Raw genomic sequence first — 19,175 nt, 5'->3', positions numbered from 1 at the left:
ATCATCTTCGGATAACATATATACCTAATTAAAATACTGATAATCACTAATCTCAAATGGAACGCATGCCATCTCGCCACTGATACAACATGGGACATTAAAAAGGCGGACCAAGCATAAAATCCTGATTTTACACATCAGCCACTAAGATATGAAAGATAACACCGTCCGGAATATCGAAATCACTTTTGTCCTGGAGCCACCAGAAACCACCGACTACAACACCACTGTCGTCCCGTTATTTTCCTTAATTGTATAGCTTGGCTGTTGCTTAGATATGTCTTTTAGGATCATCTGAAGCAGAGACAACTATTTTCTATGAAACCATTTATTTCAGAATCAAATATATCAGCCAGGAAAGACACTAAACACATGTTATGTGCTTAATCAAAACAATATTCCTACACTTAAATTAAGACAAATTGTGTAAAAAATTTGCAGTCATTTCAGAACAAGCTTTTGAACCTCAAACCATGTTCCACCAGAAGCATTGGTCATGATTGGCACCATGAATGAATGAGCTTTAAAGCAAGGGCAAATGCAAAATATTAGCAGGAAAACAAAGAAAAATTGGTAGTCTCTTCATTTCAGCTCTTATATATTTATACAAAAAATTTTGAATGAGTTTCCTTTCTAATGAGATAAACTTTTTTTCCATGATGTTTGTCAGCCATATCCATATTTAACCAAAGAATAGATTCAATATGCTAAACTGCAGCAATACATTGCGAAGGCCACCAATTTCTAGCCAACAAACTTATTTACATTATACAAAATGATACATGCATGACATCTATTATAAGATTACATGAGTGAAAAGCAAAAAAAAAAACGAAATTGCAAGGACATCACGACATTGCTAACCAATACAGGTAGCAGATACATCGTTCTCTTGGATTAGGTAACTCTGACATGCCCACTTACAATTACAAAAATACAAATGCTAATAACATGTGTCATTGGAAAAGAAAAGCTGTGCACTACATTCTGAAAAGTTAAAATATGCAAAAAGTTACCAATGAATCGCATTAACTCTTACGACATTAATTTTTGGGTATGGCTTCAGCAATTATCTTTTGATTGATGGTAAATAAATTTGCACAGAATGACACTATGATACAAAAAATAAAAACAAGCATGCAAATGAAAAATTACTCTATATTTGCTAGTCAAATTATTTTACAAGGGCCGAAGTGTGCAGAATAGTCGATTCAATCCATGCTGTAACAAATTGGTGGAAAACAATGACAATACGAAAAACTTGTGATGGTACAAAACAGAGTGGTAACACACATTTCCTAAGTAAAAACGCCAGTAACCAAAATCTCAATTATCACTCTATTATACATGATATAAGTATTACAAATACAAAAGCATTAGCACGATAAAAATTGTCAGCAATCCCAAGAGTCCAACATCAGTTGCTTTCTTCTCCGTTCGCAGTGAGTATATATCTTTGGCAGTGAGTTAATATCACTGCAAAATGGGTTTACAAATGTCACTTCTTCTTACACAAATTCAGGAATGTTCAATACTTCTCATTTCGCTCACATCACTACACATGACTTTTCTCCTTCTGACTGTGGTTCTCCCTGTTAAATTTATTATATACAATTACAATATGAATATAATAAAGAAAAATACAAATTGAACAGGGGCTGAAACTATGAAAGCCAGAATGTCACCAGGTGGTAGGTTTTAAAATTAATTGTTTGCAGATCAATGCTTGCAGTTTTAGCTTACCGTATTTTATGGAACATTCAAATCCCATTTTTTACTCAAAATCTATCAAGAGCCTTATAAGCCAGTGCGCCTAGTGTATGGATCGGGTGGTGCTTTATGGTTTATCACCTAGACGCCTACACTCAAGACCAGTACCTTTACTATAAATTTATAAACAAACCATAAACGCCATTTTAAGTTTTCTTTGTATAAATTACAATACCCATAAAAAATATTGAGTTTTTTGTTTGTTTAATAAGCGTTGTATGGTGCACCTCATAGCCCAAGCTCAATAGTATGTATAGGCTAATTTAGCAACTTATTGGCTGTGTGCCTCATACTGTGAAAACCGTATGGTCTTCAAAATACGGTACTTGCAAAACACAAGCGTAATTCCGGTTGTCCATAAATTCAGTCTTAGGTTGAGGGTGAAAATATATGTTTTAGAAGTTGAGATGGCAATATGAGCCCCAAGTATAAGTTAGACTGGTGACCATCATATGGTGAAGTATGAACTTTTTTGGTCCTGTTGTGCAGAATCTATTACGTCATAAAAAAAAAATCTTGAAGGGATTTGTAAGGGATCAAGAGACACATATGATTGGGAGTGAGACCCTTTCAATGCGACTCCCATTTTGCCTCGCATAATATCTAACTACCTGTTCATGAAATAAATCTTCCTTCCCTACCTCAAGTGTGCTGCGTTGGCGAGTAGTCTGTTCAACACTGACCGTCTCCCGTGTGATGGTCGTCGTACCAGCAGATGCACTTGCACTAGAAGAAGTATCCTGTTCCAAGGGTAACAAAGAAAAGAATATATAATAATTAGTGACATAAATATTGCAAGAACAATTGAAAATCAGAGCTACCCCATAATGACTCAATGTTGAATTAAAAATGAATGTTGACAATTTAATAATATTGCCAGATTTCCCACACAAAAATTGTTACTTCTCTCATTTTTTAGCTACATATGGAATTTCTATAAATCCAACTTCCTTGTTTATACATTGGCAAGCAAATGTTGACACATAGAAGTATGCATCATGTTAACTTCCTTATATAATTAAGATAAACCCAAAAAGACCTGAAATGCAACATTGCAGCACATCATAACTCAATAAGGAAAGTTTTTTTTTTTTATAAATCAAGACACCTGTTTATGACACAATTCTGCTTTTTCGGCTAACTTAATATCATTGAGTTGAATGTACAATTTCTGGTATTTTCAAGTTCAAAATATACAATTTATCCTATTTATAACCTGCTATCTATTCCTAACCGTCAGACTAATGGAGTAGCGTGTAATTGCAATGTTTCTGATTTTTGACGTCATGAAAGATATTGCTAAATATTTCCAATAGTAATCTTTTTCTGGTTTGACAGGAAGCAATCTTGCTCCGAATATCAGTATGGCATAATTCTAAACAATATTATGTTAATGAAAAACCTTTGATTACCTGCTTCTGTTGCTTCATTGATATTTCTTGACTCTCAGTTTGTCCAACACGCTTGCGCTTTCTGCGGGCAGCACGAGTTCTCAGCTTTGAGTCGCTTTCAGTCTGTCCTGGACTGATGTTCAATCTGAGAACAAAACAAATTTTTTAACCAGAGCCAATCATTTGAACTATAATCAATATTATTTCTCCAACAAATAAGAAGACTTGGGAAATGACTGATTTTATTACATCGGAAAAGCTATGAAAGGTGAAAAAAATGTGGTCTATATTAAAAGATTTTTATTATTCATTCATATTAATAGGAAAGGAGAGATAGATAGTTTAAATGATGGTAACAGTAAATAATCTACACAGCAATCCTACCTAGCCTCTTCTTCTTCCAGTAATTTACGATATGTGCTAATTTCCATGTCAAGTTGCAACTTCAGATTCAATAGTTCAGCATACTCAGTTTCCATTTCATCGAGTCTTGAACGAAGCTAAAAAAAGGACAAAAATTTAACTAATATAGAGGCATACCTTTTTAACTCATACAGTATTATTTCCCTTTTAAAGTACAGGCTATTTCGCAGCATTATGGGTCGACAGTTCATCAGTTAAATTTTTCCCTTTGGTTTTATTATTCCTATCTAAGTGATGCACTATGCACTATCTCTAAGTATTTAGATTCAAATATTATATTGAAAGTTTCAGATGCCTTTATAATTTATTTGTAATCTGAGGTGCTATTAGAAAGTGTCACTAAACCAGAACGAAGTTCTAAAGCTTTATGACTCAAATTCTTTCCTTGTGAGCAATATTAGAGCAACACATTAAACAATACCTCATCTCTTTCCTCTTCCACCACTGCCACAGCTGCTCTCTTCAATTCAATGGCAGCTTCCAGTTGTCCTTCCAAATCTCCAATTCTGTGCGAAAGTTTCTTATTCTGAAAAAGAACAGTGTTTTTAGTTTAACTAGTAAGCATTCAATTTCTTCATTTAGTTGAAAGTCAATCTAGGTATGAAATCTCTGTGCTTTGAGTAGATGCTGAGTAAATAGAAGTACCAGGCAATTATTTGCATGGCAGTAAAGTCTGTCATGGTATAAAAACATGATATGGGTAACAAAATATATGAATCTTATTTCCCTATCTTTTACATCACAATAAAAATGTATTTTACCTCGCTTTCCAAGCTACGAATAGTAGTCTGGAAACGATCAATTTTCATTTGAGATGATTTTGATCCTTCCTGCAATTGTGTCAATAATTTGCGAGTTGAATCAACTTGTGCCCTTGCTGATTCAATCTGAGAAAGAATGAAAAAATTACAATCAAGGCAAAAAAAAAGAAAGACTGTTTCTAAACTTCATGTATAATGCACAATTTATTTATCAACAAATTATATCATTTCTGACAAAAATCAATAAAAAATTCGTACTAAATTCGATAAAATATAATTATAAAAATAATTACCAACTTGGAACATAATCTTAAGCTTTAATAAAGCAAAAGATTTATGTTCCATTCACCAAGAAATATGATAATGCAAGAAAATTATATTCCAAAAACATTAGACTTATTTCAAAATACTTGGCTGTTAACAAAGCCAATTTATATTTTGGCAGATGGTGGTTTTTTGATGAAAGAAAGTATTGCTGTGAGACATACTGGTATAGATTATACCAAAATCGAACCTTCGCTTTGTATTGACCTTCCAAATCATCTCTCATTTGGTCGATTTCATAATTTTGCTGGTCACGAAGATCGGCAATCGCCGCTTCCAATCGACTTTCATAATCCACTTTAATATTTTCATCAATTTCTGTCACACTAACATCATGACGTCTACGAGATTCTCGAACTTCCTGGAAATAAAATTTGAGATTTCCAGCATTCAGGATTATACAAGTCAGTTAGAAATTTAATTTAAATACACATATATAAAATTTAGTCATCATAGTAGTCATAGATATAATTATAAACCTCAATCATTCTTTACATGCACAAAGACCTTCCATAATTTATTACAGAAGAGGTGTTATCATATATATGAAATATGCTTTTATAAACTTTTATTTCATACAAGCCAAAATTGATGAAAAATTTTTTTAAGAAAATTCGTTCCAATCAAGGCCACACACACTCACTTAGACGTGAAAAAGACTCATCTTAGAGAATTTTCCTGGGCGAAGAATCGAGGTGCACCATGACTCAACATGAATACAGCATTACAAATATTGCATTTCAAAATTCAATAGATACTGGATATAATGCTGACAGCATTAAATGTGAATAGCAACACACACATACAAATTTCAATGAATTATGAGTATTACAAATATTTCATTTCTCAATTCCATAGACACTCAATATAATCATGACAGTTTTAAAATTACACATAAATATTAATAAATTATTTTATCATAGAAAACCATGACCACAAAGAATCTACATAAAATCGTAATATAAATTATGTGATTTTCTACTGAAAACAAGCCTACCTCCTTCCACAGCTTCTCTTTAAATTGCAAATCTTCTTGTAGTGATTGAAGTTTGTTTTGATATTCGATTCTTTGCAATGTTTCCGATTCCAGAGTTTTCCTTGTAGTTTCCAATTCCTGGGCCAAGTCATTCACTTTAGCTTTGAAAGAATCTGCAAGATAAATTCAACAGTACTTTGAAATTGAATAATTGCAAGCCCTTTTCAACATCTGTACATATCAATTGTTCTCTCTGACAAATAATTATCATTAATCAAAGTACAAATCAATAATAAAAATTCTTTTGCATTTTTAGACTCTCAATTATCAATTAAATTAGAATAGTGATAATATATTCATATATACTATGTTCTGAATAATATACATATTATCTTAAATTCTTGAATTGTAATATTTGATATTGCAGAAGCCCGATTGCCCGAGCTTATCAGCGTAACTGCTGTGTTTCATTTGAGCATAAGGCTTATTCTAATGATTAAATAATTTCGAAAAGGCAATTCATGGTTAAACAATCATATTTCCTAATTTACTTGATGACAATTAGTACTTTTAAATTACCAATAACATAATAATGTCACATAGTCGGATTTTATACTGGGGTCCTCATATATTCTTCTCAACACTATCATATTTAGGAGCTTTAATGCTTAACATACCCAGTTGAGCAACAGCATCATCTCTTTCTTTCAATGCATTTGCAGTTTGTGCTTCTTTGGCTCGCAATCTCTTACTTGCATCTTTCAATTTTCCTTCAAGCACTGAATTATCATGTTCCAAACTATCAGCTCTGAAAAAAATATATAAATGATTTGATAAATTTTATGCCTTGACTTCTATGTAATAATACAATTACTTTATATTTTTCATTCATATCATTTAATGAAGAAAAATGGTGAATATCAGTTTAAATTATCTTAGCAAAGAACATTTAAATATTGTAGTAATTGTGGCAATTAATTAGTCACATTCAAGAATTGGCTGTGAAAGACTATAGGCAAGCTGTGCCCCCATTCGAGAATTTGTCAACTAGGGATCAATAAGCTACAAACAACAGATGGTAAGGCGAGAGTATGTTATATTCAAAAAACATATTGAAAGTATGTGCACATAATAAAGAAATGTAAATATTCAAAATAATCAGGCGAACAATATGAAATCTAACAAATATTTTTCATTTTTATTTAAAAAAAAACTCAAAAAATGCCAATAAACTAAGGCTAAATGTTACATCCATTTGTCATTGCGCTAGTAGACAAACTGTTACTCTTTATTTAAATAAATATATTTTACCTCCATCAATATTTACTAATAAATATAGTTTTGGTAGTTTAAAGTATGCTTATGCCATACAATAAAAAAATATTATTTACTATTTGAGGTGTTTCGGCGTGGAATAGTTTATTTAGTTTTGTGGGTGTTGACTGGGCTCAAATTCCCAAACGTGGATAGGCTAGCATACCATCCAGTTTATAAAATATCTTCTTTAGCGTCATAGGATTGACGCAAATATACGCGATAGTATCGGCAAAACACCAGTGCAACCGGGTGGAAATCGCTTCAATCGAGATAAAATAAAAACACAAATATCTAGAAGCGATCAAATACCCTTCGGCATACACCTAACGTAGCGATAGCAGGCGGCGGGAAAGAGTGGGCAATAATAATAATAAGGAGAGAAAAAGGAAGCGTGTGATTGTACATTTTCCCGCCGCCGGCCGGTGAAATCGATGTTACAGATCTTGCCAACGTTTATATTACATTTCCTCTCTCGTTTGCCGATTCGACCCAATAACATCGCATTACATTTTACTATGCAACTTATACTAATCGTAACATGATTGTGTAACATGATATACTATACAATATATTTCATTTACATTATACTACACTAGGTACGTGGATCTAAATTGTCCTCAAAATTTGATGCTCTTAAATAGAATGGTCAGAGAACGCAAGTTGTCCGGAAGCCTCTTTTACGGTTCAATGCAACAAACAGTTCAAACTTACGCACATGACATTTTTCGCGAGCGATAATAACACGGCAATTTATCCGCACCAGTTCATCGGGTACATCGCGTAATTTAAAGAAATATTGCATAACGGAATGCCTAAAACGCTTGCGTATTATCCCAACGTGATTGGATGACGGAATGAATATTTAGGTCACTATACTAGTTAGTAGTTACCGGTATATAACAAATTGTGAGAAAATATAATCTCGATAAATGAGCGCATACAACGACAGTACTCCCGTATGGAACGCCCACCTTAGACTCAATCAAAAATCGAAGACGTCAAGCGGAAGTCATCGACAGGCCTTGCCCTCACGACACATTCTATCCATGATCCATAATTGGACATGTGTAATCATTATCGTTTTGCTTTTTTAGACCCAAGACATATGAGAAAAATTGCCGAATAAGAAACTACAAATGGTCAAAACGGATGACCGTGGAAAGTTGAATGATAGATACTATTTATATCATTATAGGTATTTATATTCAAAATCGTGTTCATGTGCATTTGTGAGAGTAATTTTCCACGACGACAACGTAACATCAAAAACTCATATTTACCCGTTCTAGCAACGCGATGAGCACTCAAGCGAATAATTTCGCACAACCAACGCCCCGTAGGCATCGGTGTTCAGCAGTCCGTGAATTTATTACAAAATCGACCCAATAAAAATTCTCCCTCGTGTTTACGACACCGAATAATCTTCCCGCCGAAACGAACACCAGCCACATAGCAATCATAAATGGACGTCTGTGGGCCGTCTTAACTCAACGTCGTTGTCCGGATTGTAGTATAAGTTAATACAATGCAAACACGCATTTGAGTACCTTCGTTTCAAGTACTACTAAGAATAGAAATGATCAATCACATAAGGCTCACGCAAACGGCGTCAGAGATTAACTAATTTTATTAGGTGCGAAACAATACTTTGACACATTCCCACATTGAATTGGAGCAACCTTAATTGAAAGAGATTAACTCAATTGTATCCACAAAGCAATTTTAATGACCATGATGCCTTACTTATTAATATAGGTCAAATGCTATGTTGCAGAGGTTAGGACCAAGCATGAAGGGCATTTATGGGAATTTGGTTATTTAAAATATGGGCAATAAGCAAAATTATAACTGAAAAGCATATTGTAACCACAATATCATAGAGAGATTAATTAAAACAAAAATGTTCACCACATGCTTATAATGCGCTGCATAATGATCATGTTAATAGTAATGAATTAGAAGATTGCGAAGATATTACATAGCGAATTTTTTATAAATCAATCAAATTAAACATGACATATAAATTCCTTAGTTACAAACATCAATTTGATCTTAATATAACAAGCGCCGAAGTAAACTTTATTGAAGCAAGTGGGATAACACATTTACAATTCACAGAACTATTGAAAATCTGAACAATGCCAGACTACTCGAGTGCTTATTCATCAACATATAGGAATCAAATTTCTGTATTGCAGCGACAATAATAAATTCAAATTAATTACGCCTGAAACGCTCACCTACATTGTAGAAATTTAATATTGAAATCAACCGACACTAAAGCTCCAAACTGTCATTGAAGAACTTTATCTTTCTCTGAACTACACTCTGACCAGTTAACACCATAAAACTCAAAAGCAAGTTCCGCCCAAGTTTTTCAAAAAAAAAATTCGATAAAGCGGATGATTCAGCCATAGATTGATTTATAACAATATTATTTGAATTCGTTCATCAGAATTCTTTCCATAGAATTTAAAAACTTATCAGAAAAGAGCGTACAATATCAAACAAGCTATATTCTATATATAAAATGTGTTTAGAGATAGCTGGACAATAAAAAGTCTTTTTCTAGTTTATAATGATAAAATTTCATTGAAATTGTCATTCTTATTAAATAACATCAAATATGAAGGCACAAATATTGATAAATAAATTATTTCGATATCCACAACCTGATGTTTCTTTAACTAAGCTGGCAGATGTTGCTGCGGAAATGTGTGGATAAATTCACACTCACATTTTGCTAAAATTAATTCACACCAAGTCATATTCAAAATTTATGATTTGTCAGACTTCCAGTTCCAGGCATAATAACACAAATATATAATAATTAAAACATCGACCCCTACTGTTAAACTACCTATATAGGATCTCTATATGAAAGTTGAAGGTTCAAAAAAGCACAATATTGTTCATGGTGACATATAAAAATCATTAAACATTAACAGATATAACTATAGAAATCAAGTTGGACCAATGGCTTCCTTGTTTGGTTTGTCAAGTTCTTTCGATTAGAAAACCATTTTCTATAACACAAGGTAAACAAACTCGTAGCCAAATTAACAATGAGTTAGCTCAACCAGTATTAACTAGTCAAAGTGTTTAAATACAAACAGAAAATCTACCTGATCTTTTCAGAATCAGAACGATCTTGTAATGATGCAACTTCAAGTTGAAGTTGAGCTCTTTCCTTTGCAACTTCATCAAGTAAACGTCTTGCTTCCTTGATTTCCGTTTCATACATCTCCTTGATATTTGAAACCTAAAATTGGATGAATGAATAATTGATCAATCAATCTATTTGGGCACATAGCATATGTATATTACATTGGAAGGTCACATTATATTGTCAATAAAAAAAAAAAAGAGTGGAAATTTTAATAATATTATTAAAACTATTATTTCTCAATAAACATTACTAAGATGTGATGGTCATATAATATACCATGATAGCAATTTAGATACTGTATTCCTATTTACATTTTTATCAATAGTGTTTTCTGCCTTGGAATCACTATTTCCCGGCTGAAAAGGAGCGGGCTCCCAAGACAAAAATACATATTCTTTGAGTTTACCTATGGTAGAAATACCTCAAATAATGGAGTTTAGAATTCAGCTACCAAATATTTTTCATTTACTAAATAATCTACCATACCAATTACCTCTTTATTATTTCTACTGACGCCCTTTCTACCTTTTATCTTGTTCATGTTTTTTTTTTAAATTGCTATCACCAGCTCGTAGTATGAAGATGGAATTCAATAGCATAGAATTACAGATGCCAATATGACATGACGCAGCCAATTGTGCTTCAAGCAACTAGGAGCAATTCATTTACAACTCGTATTCAACAAAGTAAATTTGTTAGGCCTAGCAGTATTGAGAGTACATTGAATCGTGAAATGTTTCGAGTTTAAAAGCCCGGAAAGCATGACGTGAATCAGTGGTTCCGAAATATAGTAACCGTATGCTACTGTAGTTCAGTGATAGTACACAATGCATGTAGCATGCATCAGAAAAAGTTTATTTAGTATTTCCAAAAGAAATTTTTATGACAGCACTGTTTTAAGTAAGAACAATGAGTAGAATAAAGCTTTTTTTATGTGCAGTAATTGTATAAAATATTATAAAATATATTAGAAATGAGTAGGCTTGCACGTAATTTACGGATTTACGGAATTACGTAATTATTTGGAGTTACGGAAGGGAAGTTACGAATTACGTAAAGTCGTAATTATTGCATTGAAACGAGCTTTTTTCAAAGCAGTCAATTTCGTCGATTGCGAAAAATGAAAGCTCAACAAGTAGAAGAGAGTTCCGGTATTCGCAGCCGTTTTTCTCTCTCTTGTTACGTAGATGAAGGAAGGCCTGACGCGTTGCCATTTACTAACCTATTATCAACTTCTCTGGCATGGCCAATGTAAATTATTAACGTAGTTAGGGGGGAAAAACTGAGTAGGGCCGTTTGACGCCAACACACCTGGTTTTAACTTCTCCCGTAACTTAACCGTAGATAAGGGATAGAATTGCGTTGAGGCCTATTGAAGCCAACACACCTGGTTTCAACTTCTCTCGCTTCTTATCTAGCATGGCCATGGCCAATGTACATAATAACCGTAGATAGGGGGAAGAATTGTGTTAAGACTGATGGACGTTAACACGCCCGGTTTCAACTTCTTCGGGTGAAATGACTAATGAACGCAATCTTTCAAACATGGTCTATCAAACATTTGTATCCATTTTACTTTTATTTATTATTTACTTGTTCCAGTTTTCCGTTACTTATGGTATATAATATATATGTTCCGTTTCTATTTTATAGTCACGCGTTTAAATAGTGGGAATTCCCCACCAAGTGTGGATTAGCAATGCTTAACCATTCTTTATTGTTAACATGAACACTTGATATATGAACATGGAATATCATACTGTTTTTGGCTGTTTTATTTCAGACTTTGGGTATAAACAGGAAAATATCCATAACATTTCAGCACGACGATCTTGTGAAATTTAACGAAGAGATTTCGCGACGAATTGGAACCGAATAAGCGAAAAGAGCGATTGATCACTCGCGCCAATACCTCGCCGTGATAATTAATGTCGCGCTTATCAAATAGCAATATGACGACAAAAGAGAGATTGCGTAATGAACCAACGCAACTTCGTCTTCTCGGCATCGGTAAAGCGATTGAGACGGCAGAGAAACAGCAAAACGACGGGTCATATATAATCAAATATGAGCCAGTGTGTTTATTCTGTGCGAGATCCATTTTCTATTACAAAATCTTGATGTTCTGTTAACGGTTTTATCGTTATATATCAGTCCGGACTTGGCCTTGCTCATGATGTTTTTCACAATTCCTCTCAATATTTCGGCCATATATGATTAACTGTCTTACCAAATGCGGCAACTTAATTTGATTTATCGTCGACTTGAATACCACCGGCACTTGACCAAACTTGTGTCAATCTTGGCCGATAGGATCGACGACTTGAGTTAGCAAATAAATGTCGTGAGTGTAAAATAAATGTCACAAAATGCATTGTTTTGCGATATAACTTTGTGTTTTCGGAGAAGGCATTTCATATAAGCTCCATATTTAAATTATACTCAAATAAATAATATTTGATCTTAAATTTATCGCAAATAATGTTATAAACATTCAGTCCGCGAAATGATTGAATGTAAAATGAAGCATGGTAATCGGAATATCGTCAATAAGTCGACATCAATAATTATTATTATAAAATGCTACCAAGGCAGTAATATCGGATAATGCAGAAGACGCTGCAAAAACAAGTCTTCGTCGCGAGGAAATCGCAAGTATAATCAAACGAGAGAATACGCTCGTCGTTAGTTAATAAATTAGAAACCCGTAATTTTTATTCAGCACTAAGGTGGTTTTAAAAAACTATCGTTTCCATAAATATCCGTATACCAGTGTCGGTAATAATAAAATAAAATTGATCGCATAAAAATGGGACGGTTAATTTGCGAAGGTGATAAAGGAAAACCAAAGCTAACACAAAAGATAAAAATCAGAATAAAATTAATTTGAATTCACTCCTTGATATTTGCCTTTAACATCTGCCGACGGCGTGTAGTACTGCCAAGAATATGAAAACCCAACTTCAATGTCCCATTCGGAAAAGAAGTGGATTCAATTGGTTGTTATGATAGGTTTAAATGCATGGAAAAATATCGCAATTACGGGGTCATTACGTAATTGATTTTGCCGTAATTACGGAATTGATTTTTGTCAATTACGTGCAAGCCTAGAAATGAGATTGAGGATGTGAAATAAAGAGCTTGGAATTCAATAAGAGCCGCATGCAGCAAGTCAGAAATATGTGAGAACTGCATAATTCTTGAAATTATTATTATCATTAAATCATTTTGCATTGTAACTGTTACATTGATAATTTGGGAGATGCGCCTTTGCGTAGTGCGACACGAAACTGGCGTTTGGGTTATTGACAGCGTCAGCATCAGCGATATTTTTTTCTTCACAAAATCATAGTTCTAGTATGGGTGTTTAGCACGAGTAATATTCCATAATATAACAAAACTAGCTTCAGTGACATCGGATTCCTTGCCAATTGATATCATAAATTCCTGCTGTCGTTTTGTTAATAATTTAAACTCATTTAATCTGTGTTTCCTTGTTGATTTACGAGAGTAGTCTCGTAAGATATTTTTGTGATTCGTTTCGTGGTGCCATTTAGCATTGCTGACTTTATTCTGACTTAGCAGCTTATGGGAGATTAAGCACAAACGTTTATTTTCTCGACTAGTGAATGCGTATTTTTCTTCCCATTCTGACTCAACAACTCTGTTCTCATATTCGTATTTTCACTTCTTACTTGAGGACATATTGCACTGTAACTGACACTAACTGCAAACAAGCTGCAATACCGGCACCGCCAATGCAGCAACAAACATTTAGCCATTGTGACATAAGTTTTGTCGCTTGACTTGATTTAAAATTCCACGCTACAACAATTTTCATACTGAAACATAATTTGTCTTAATCATTGATGAAAACTTTTTCTACCGCTAAAGTGCTACAGTACAGTTTCTATTAGTTAAATTTGGTTAATAATTAATGCTAGCGAGAAGAGCTCCCGATTGGCGGTTTGCCCACATCCAAGGGTGCTAAAATTCCTCATTCTTTTATTTGACAAAATATATTACCGGTACATATGACTATATGAGTAATAATGTAAATTATCAAAATCCAACAAATGTCAGTAATTGGCCTTTCTTCTGATATATATTCATATAATTCAGCATGATGGTAACTCATTTATTTTATCAAGTACTATAATGGAATGAGTCGTTTATATAAAGTGTTCCATTCCCATCTTTCCTCTAGATAAGATGTTAAACACACTACAATTATTAAGGCTTTTACACTCAAATTCCCTTTCCATTGTGGTAATTTTTAACATTTCTCCGTCAATTAATTCTATGGCTTTCTATCATAATAATAAAAAGGTTTGTGTTTACCAAGTTACATTCATATTATAAGCTTACAAGCAGGATATGTGTAAATGTATAAGAGTAGCATTATTGAGGACCTGAAATATCATTCCGACATGAAAGGGTGTGACCAATTGACCATATACCCGACAACTAGATCTATTGTGTGTCGCAAAACCATAAAATTCCAACTTTGCAGTGAGGTGTATCCTTAACCTTTTCTGATAAATAGCTAACATGAATTTAATATAAAGTCATTTAACCAAGATATAGAAAAAGAATATTAAATAGCATATGTGTGTGTTCTAGATACGCTCATACATTCATGATTATCACAATTCAGGAACAGGAGTGAGTGGCCTGGCTATGAGGGAATGGATGTCAAATCGGCATTTAAGTGATCATAAACCAATATTCAGAAATAGAAATAGTCAAATGACAAATGGAGATGAGTCAAATCATCAACATGTCCATATATGGATATAATACCATATCAATTGATATTCAACTGATTTGATCGAAGATAAAATTAACAATAGCATCATTTTGTCTAGGGAACAACTATAAAAATTTCAAGATTTCTATTCCCTAGAGTCCGTGCGATCATAAACTATATCGTAAATAACATTATGAATGGTATAAAATAAGACAGGTGCAATAAATGTGAAAACTTAAATTTGAACACAGCTGTTAAATGTTGCTATTTGATTTTAAGAGATCGTTGTAGTTTTTACGACACATATATGCAAGTTGAAAACAATTACAAAAGTATTCGATTTGCTTTTTGATAATGAGGCAGTAGTTACAGCATGCAACTTCCAATTTTGAATAAATTTTTTCAATATGTTAGAATTTGCTATTTTATTTGCTGACATCAATTGTGTGATTCATTCAACACTTCCATGTTGACCGTACATTCTTACTATCAAATTATCTCAGTGGTATTCCAAAAAAGGAATACTTCCAATGAAGGAAGCATAGAAATTTCCTAAAAAACTACACGCATGATAAATACATAAAGAGGTACAGCAAAAATTTAATGCTAAATAAGATGGTTGATCTGGCATCATAATATTAAAATTATCAAACCTCTCTGCTGCTCGTCTCTTCATGACTTGTAACTTGGATCTGCAGTCTTCTGTTTTCAGTTTCAAGTGAACGAATTTTTTCGATATATGCAGCAAGACGATTGTTCAAATTAATCATCTGATCTTTCTCTTCTCTTCTGCTTGTAACAGAAGGACTCAATGGGGTAGACGGTGACCCCTGTTGACGACTCTGCTCTCTATTAAATTCAAGGAAGCATTAAAAATACGAGTGAAAAATATAACTACCGTAATATAAGATCCAGATAGAAACACATGAGAATCACTTTTTTAAAGCTAAATATTTTTCATAAATACACACCAGCAAAGTTGAACTCATTTGTAAATATTTTGTTATTCAAATATTACAAAGCTGGTGTATTCTAATAAATAATTATATTAGAATATTTCACTCAAGATTAAAACTTACTTCCTGCGGCTTTGTTGTCTTGGTGTACTCATATTGATGCTGTCTTGTGTTGTACCGTTGTCAGGTAAAAAAGATATTTGCTACAAATGTATATAACCTACAAATTTAGGTAAACTGGAACAATAAAAGAATGCTTATAAAAATAAAGTTGTTCAAACAAAACAGAGGAAATACCAATAGGTCAAGGGCAAAAGCAAACTAATGTTGGCTTAAATAGTATTGGTCCAACTATGCACCTTTCTACACTACTCTTCACAACATACGATATTGAGACCGCCAAACCAAAAATATTTGAGTAAAACGTAATGGTACAAAATGGATATACTGGATACTTTACCAAATACATCATCGAAAATGTTTAATAAAACAGCAGTAACCCGAATATTGTTAATTCAAAATATGTAAGTTTTGACCTTTGAACAATACAAATTTATTTATTTGTCGCTTTCAGCAATGATATATTTAATTCAGGGTGGTCCAAACCCAGAGTGGCCCGCGGCTTCATTATCTGCGGCCAGCATCGCTTTCAAGGAGTAATCAAAAAATCGCATTTGCTGTTATTTCGTCATAAAATTAACCAGAGAAATCTTTTGATATATTGTTACACCACTGATGTCCCTGAATTGATTAGTGTTATGGTTAGTGCTCTGGTTATCTGAGCCAACTAGCGAAGTTGAATGATGTGCTTGGCAGTTCAAATTGTTATCTGGCTTTCTATTTTTTTGGTCGGGAATATGTGCAAACATTTTTGGCATCGATAGAAACCTAAAAATCGAATGCGGATTCTATTAGCATAGGTTGGCTATGCCAGATAACTAAATAACAATGTTATAGCCTACCAATACAATTTATGCCGGGTGTTTTTTGCAATCAGCCAGAACAGCATTACAAAAAATGCTGCCTATATGTCACAAAATTTGATAATTACCCTCCTGTACATCAAATTTGGTAATCAATCAATCTGCAGGTAATTTGTAAACGTGAATTTGAAATCTGACGAATTCAAACAAATTTTCAATTTTAGGATTTTGTTTTGGAAATCTTATAGACGTTCGAAAGTCCTTACATTTGCAGAAGCACATTTTCCGTTATTAAGAGTTTGAAATCTTACACTAAATGTAGATATATCTCACTTTTGTGCTAGTTTCAGTACGTTTTTTGGTGGTTTTTGCATGTTTTATGTTGTGGCCCGCGAACAATGCAAAAATAATTTTGTGGCCCTCGAAGCAGACCACCTTGGACCACCCTGATTTAATTAATAATATCCAATAAAGCTGTAAGTAATTTGATATGCAATTTTATTTTGTGCTAGTATTGTAATAAAACATATCATTTATTGAATTTTTGGGGTGTGTGCCTCATTTCATACCATATGCTATTATGCTTTTTCAACTTTAACTAAAAGTACTTGGGTGCTTTAAGATTCTAACTAAAGATTGATTAATTGTGATTGATAAATAAAACCTTAGCAGTAGGGATGTACCTGAAAATTTTGAATTTGTCTGAGATAATAAAATAGAGTTTGTAATTCATTTTCATTCGTTACTATGAGGGTTACTATGAGGATGCTGATTCGTTACTATGTTCATGCTTTGTTTACTGCATGCTACAAGGTCATTTCGAGTATTTTTTGGGAGCCATATGCCGTCACCAAAAGAGCCATATACGGCTCGCGAGCCATGGGTTCCCGACCTCTGCTGTAATGTATAATAGATTGTTGTTGTGAGAAAACACCATTACCATTTTATCAAATAATACATTTCCTGTTCTGTAAGAATTGAGGTTTCAACGTTCTATAACTAACGTTCCTAACCCCCACCTGACTACGCCACCAAAAAATTATGTCATCACGACGTCACAGTGGCGTAATAAGGCCTATCAAATTATGCGAATGGTCGTCCACATGCGTAGATGATCACTGGATCACCTGAAATCTAGCAAACGAGTTACCGGTAATTTTGTGACGGAATTTTTAGATCGCATAGTAAGGTGGGATTAGGAATAACATATGTAAAATTCGGTATGATACGCCCACTGGAAGTACTTGTGGTACTAAACTATACTAGACCCAAAAAAACAATAATAGCCGACACGATTAAATAAAGGTTTGAGAACGTTTCGCCGCCTTTAAAACGTTCTGACGTTTGGTCATATCATGTTACTGTGTTACATTACAAACTATTTAAGCATATATTGTAACCTTAGGCAGTTAGGCCTATCGAAAATATACCAGTTAGTTGAATTCTCATTTATTTTTTAAATAAACTATACACTATAAAACCATTTATTCCTGTAGGCCCCATAGCAAAACGTAACCCAATAACGCACGCAATTTGACAGAATACGGTATCAATTCTGCAATTGCAGAATTGGTTGACCGTGTTCTGTAGTCACAGAACCGCGCCATAAATACATCAAATTGCTGAACCGTGGATACTGTCCTGGCTTTACTGCTCTAAAAGCTACCAGTGCTTCTTCCTATAATTTTTTATTGGTTACACTTACACTATTCTGTCCAATTAATGCTGTCATTTACCCTGCTTGTAGAGATTATTCCTCGGCGCCGCCTCGTGCAAAGGCGCGAAGAGAGCCGCATTCACGCGTCCATTGGTTGGAACTATTATAAATACTGGCGTAACATTCCGCTGTGTACTATCGCCGCCCCGTGGAGAGTTCCTAACTGCCCAGTCATTTTTGCAAGTCATGCGCAGGTTTTCTTTTATGGACACGAAAGGTTCTCAGAATCGTTTTGTTATTGGACACGTAGTGGACATAGCGATCGTTTTAGTATTATGTTGTTGTTGTTGTTGTTCTTTGACACTTTTTGAACACCTAGTGGAAAATCTAAAAAGTCGCATTTCTCTTTGATTACTGGACCAATTGCTCTGAAATTTTCAGTGGTTACAAATAAAATTTTTCTCCAGAAGGCTATTACTTTTATTTATTTAAAATATTTCTGTTAGCTCTGTGAGATTTGTTTTTGTTTGCTATGATTTCACCGAACGTTCTGTGGACATCGGACGCCATTTTGGGTCCGACTGTACTACTTCGCTTGGTGTGAATATATTTGTAGATCGTGATCTGATGGTACGATAAACCGTACTGTACTGCGAACAGACGTGTCCATATATTTGGGCGTAGCTCTCTTGTTCTTTTTGTTGTTGTGAAAAATCCCATTTCTCTCAACTACTGGATCAATTACTTAAAAATTTTCA

General features: G+C 33.7%; 1 protein-coding gene across 3 annotated transcripts; it reads right to left on the bottom strand.

Annotated features, from left to right (window-relative positions):
- Nucleotides 1–312: 312 nt before the first annotated feature.
- On the bottom strand, nt 313–16,102 carry LOC120343489 (prelamin-A/C). Of its 3 annotated transcripts, none has more exons than XM_039412681.2 (12): nt 15,961–16,102; nt 15,535–15,730; nt 10,088–10,224; nt 6,323–6,453; nt 5,667–5,818; nt 4,860–5,030; nt 4,346–4,471; nt 4,006–4,110; nt 3,546–3,661; nt 3,183–3,306; nt 2,382–2,510; nt 313–1,592 (listed from the first exon to the last, which is right to left on the bottom strand). In XM_039412681.2, exons 1-12 carry the CDS (start codon nt 15,990–15,992, stop codon nt 1,548–1,550), a joined length of 1,464 nt encoding a protein of 487 aa, XP_039268615.2. In that variant the 5' UTR covers nt 15,993–16,102; the 3' UTR covers nt 313–1,547. The 3 variants fall into 3 exon arrangements, with proteins under 3 accessions (XP_039268615.2, XP_039268616.2, XP_077966717.1); XM_039412682.2 differs by having other exon boundaries at nt 2,412–2,510; XM_078110591.1 differs by lacking the exons at nt 15,535–15,730; nt 15,961–16,102 and adding an exon at nt 10,625–10,769.
- Nucleotides 16,103–19,175: the final 3,073 nt, after the last annotated feature.

Source organism: Styela clava, chromosome 3 (genome assembly GCF_964204865.1).
Source record: "Styela clava chromosome 3, kaStyClav1.hap1.2, whole genome shotgun sequence".
In the NCBI taxonomy this organism is placed as follows: Eukaryota; Metazoa; Chordata; class Ascidiacea; order Stolidobranchia; family Styelidae; genus Styela; species Styela clava.
This window is presented reverse-complemented; position numbering and strand designations above follow the sequence as displayed.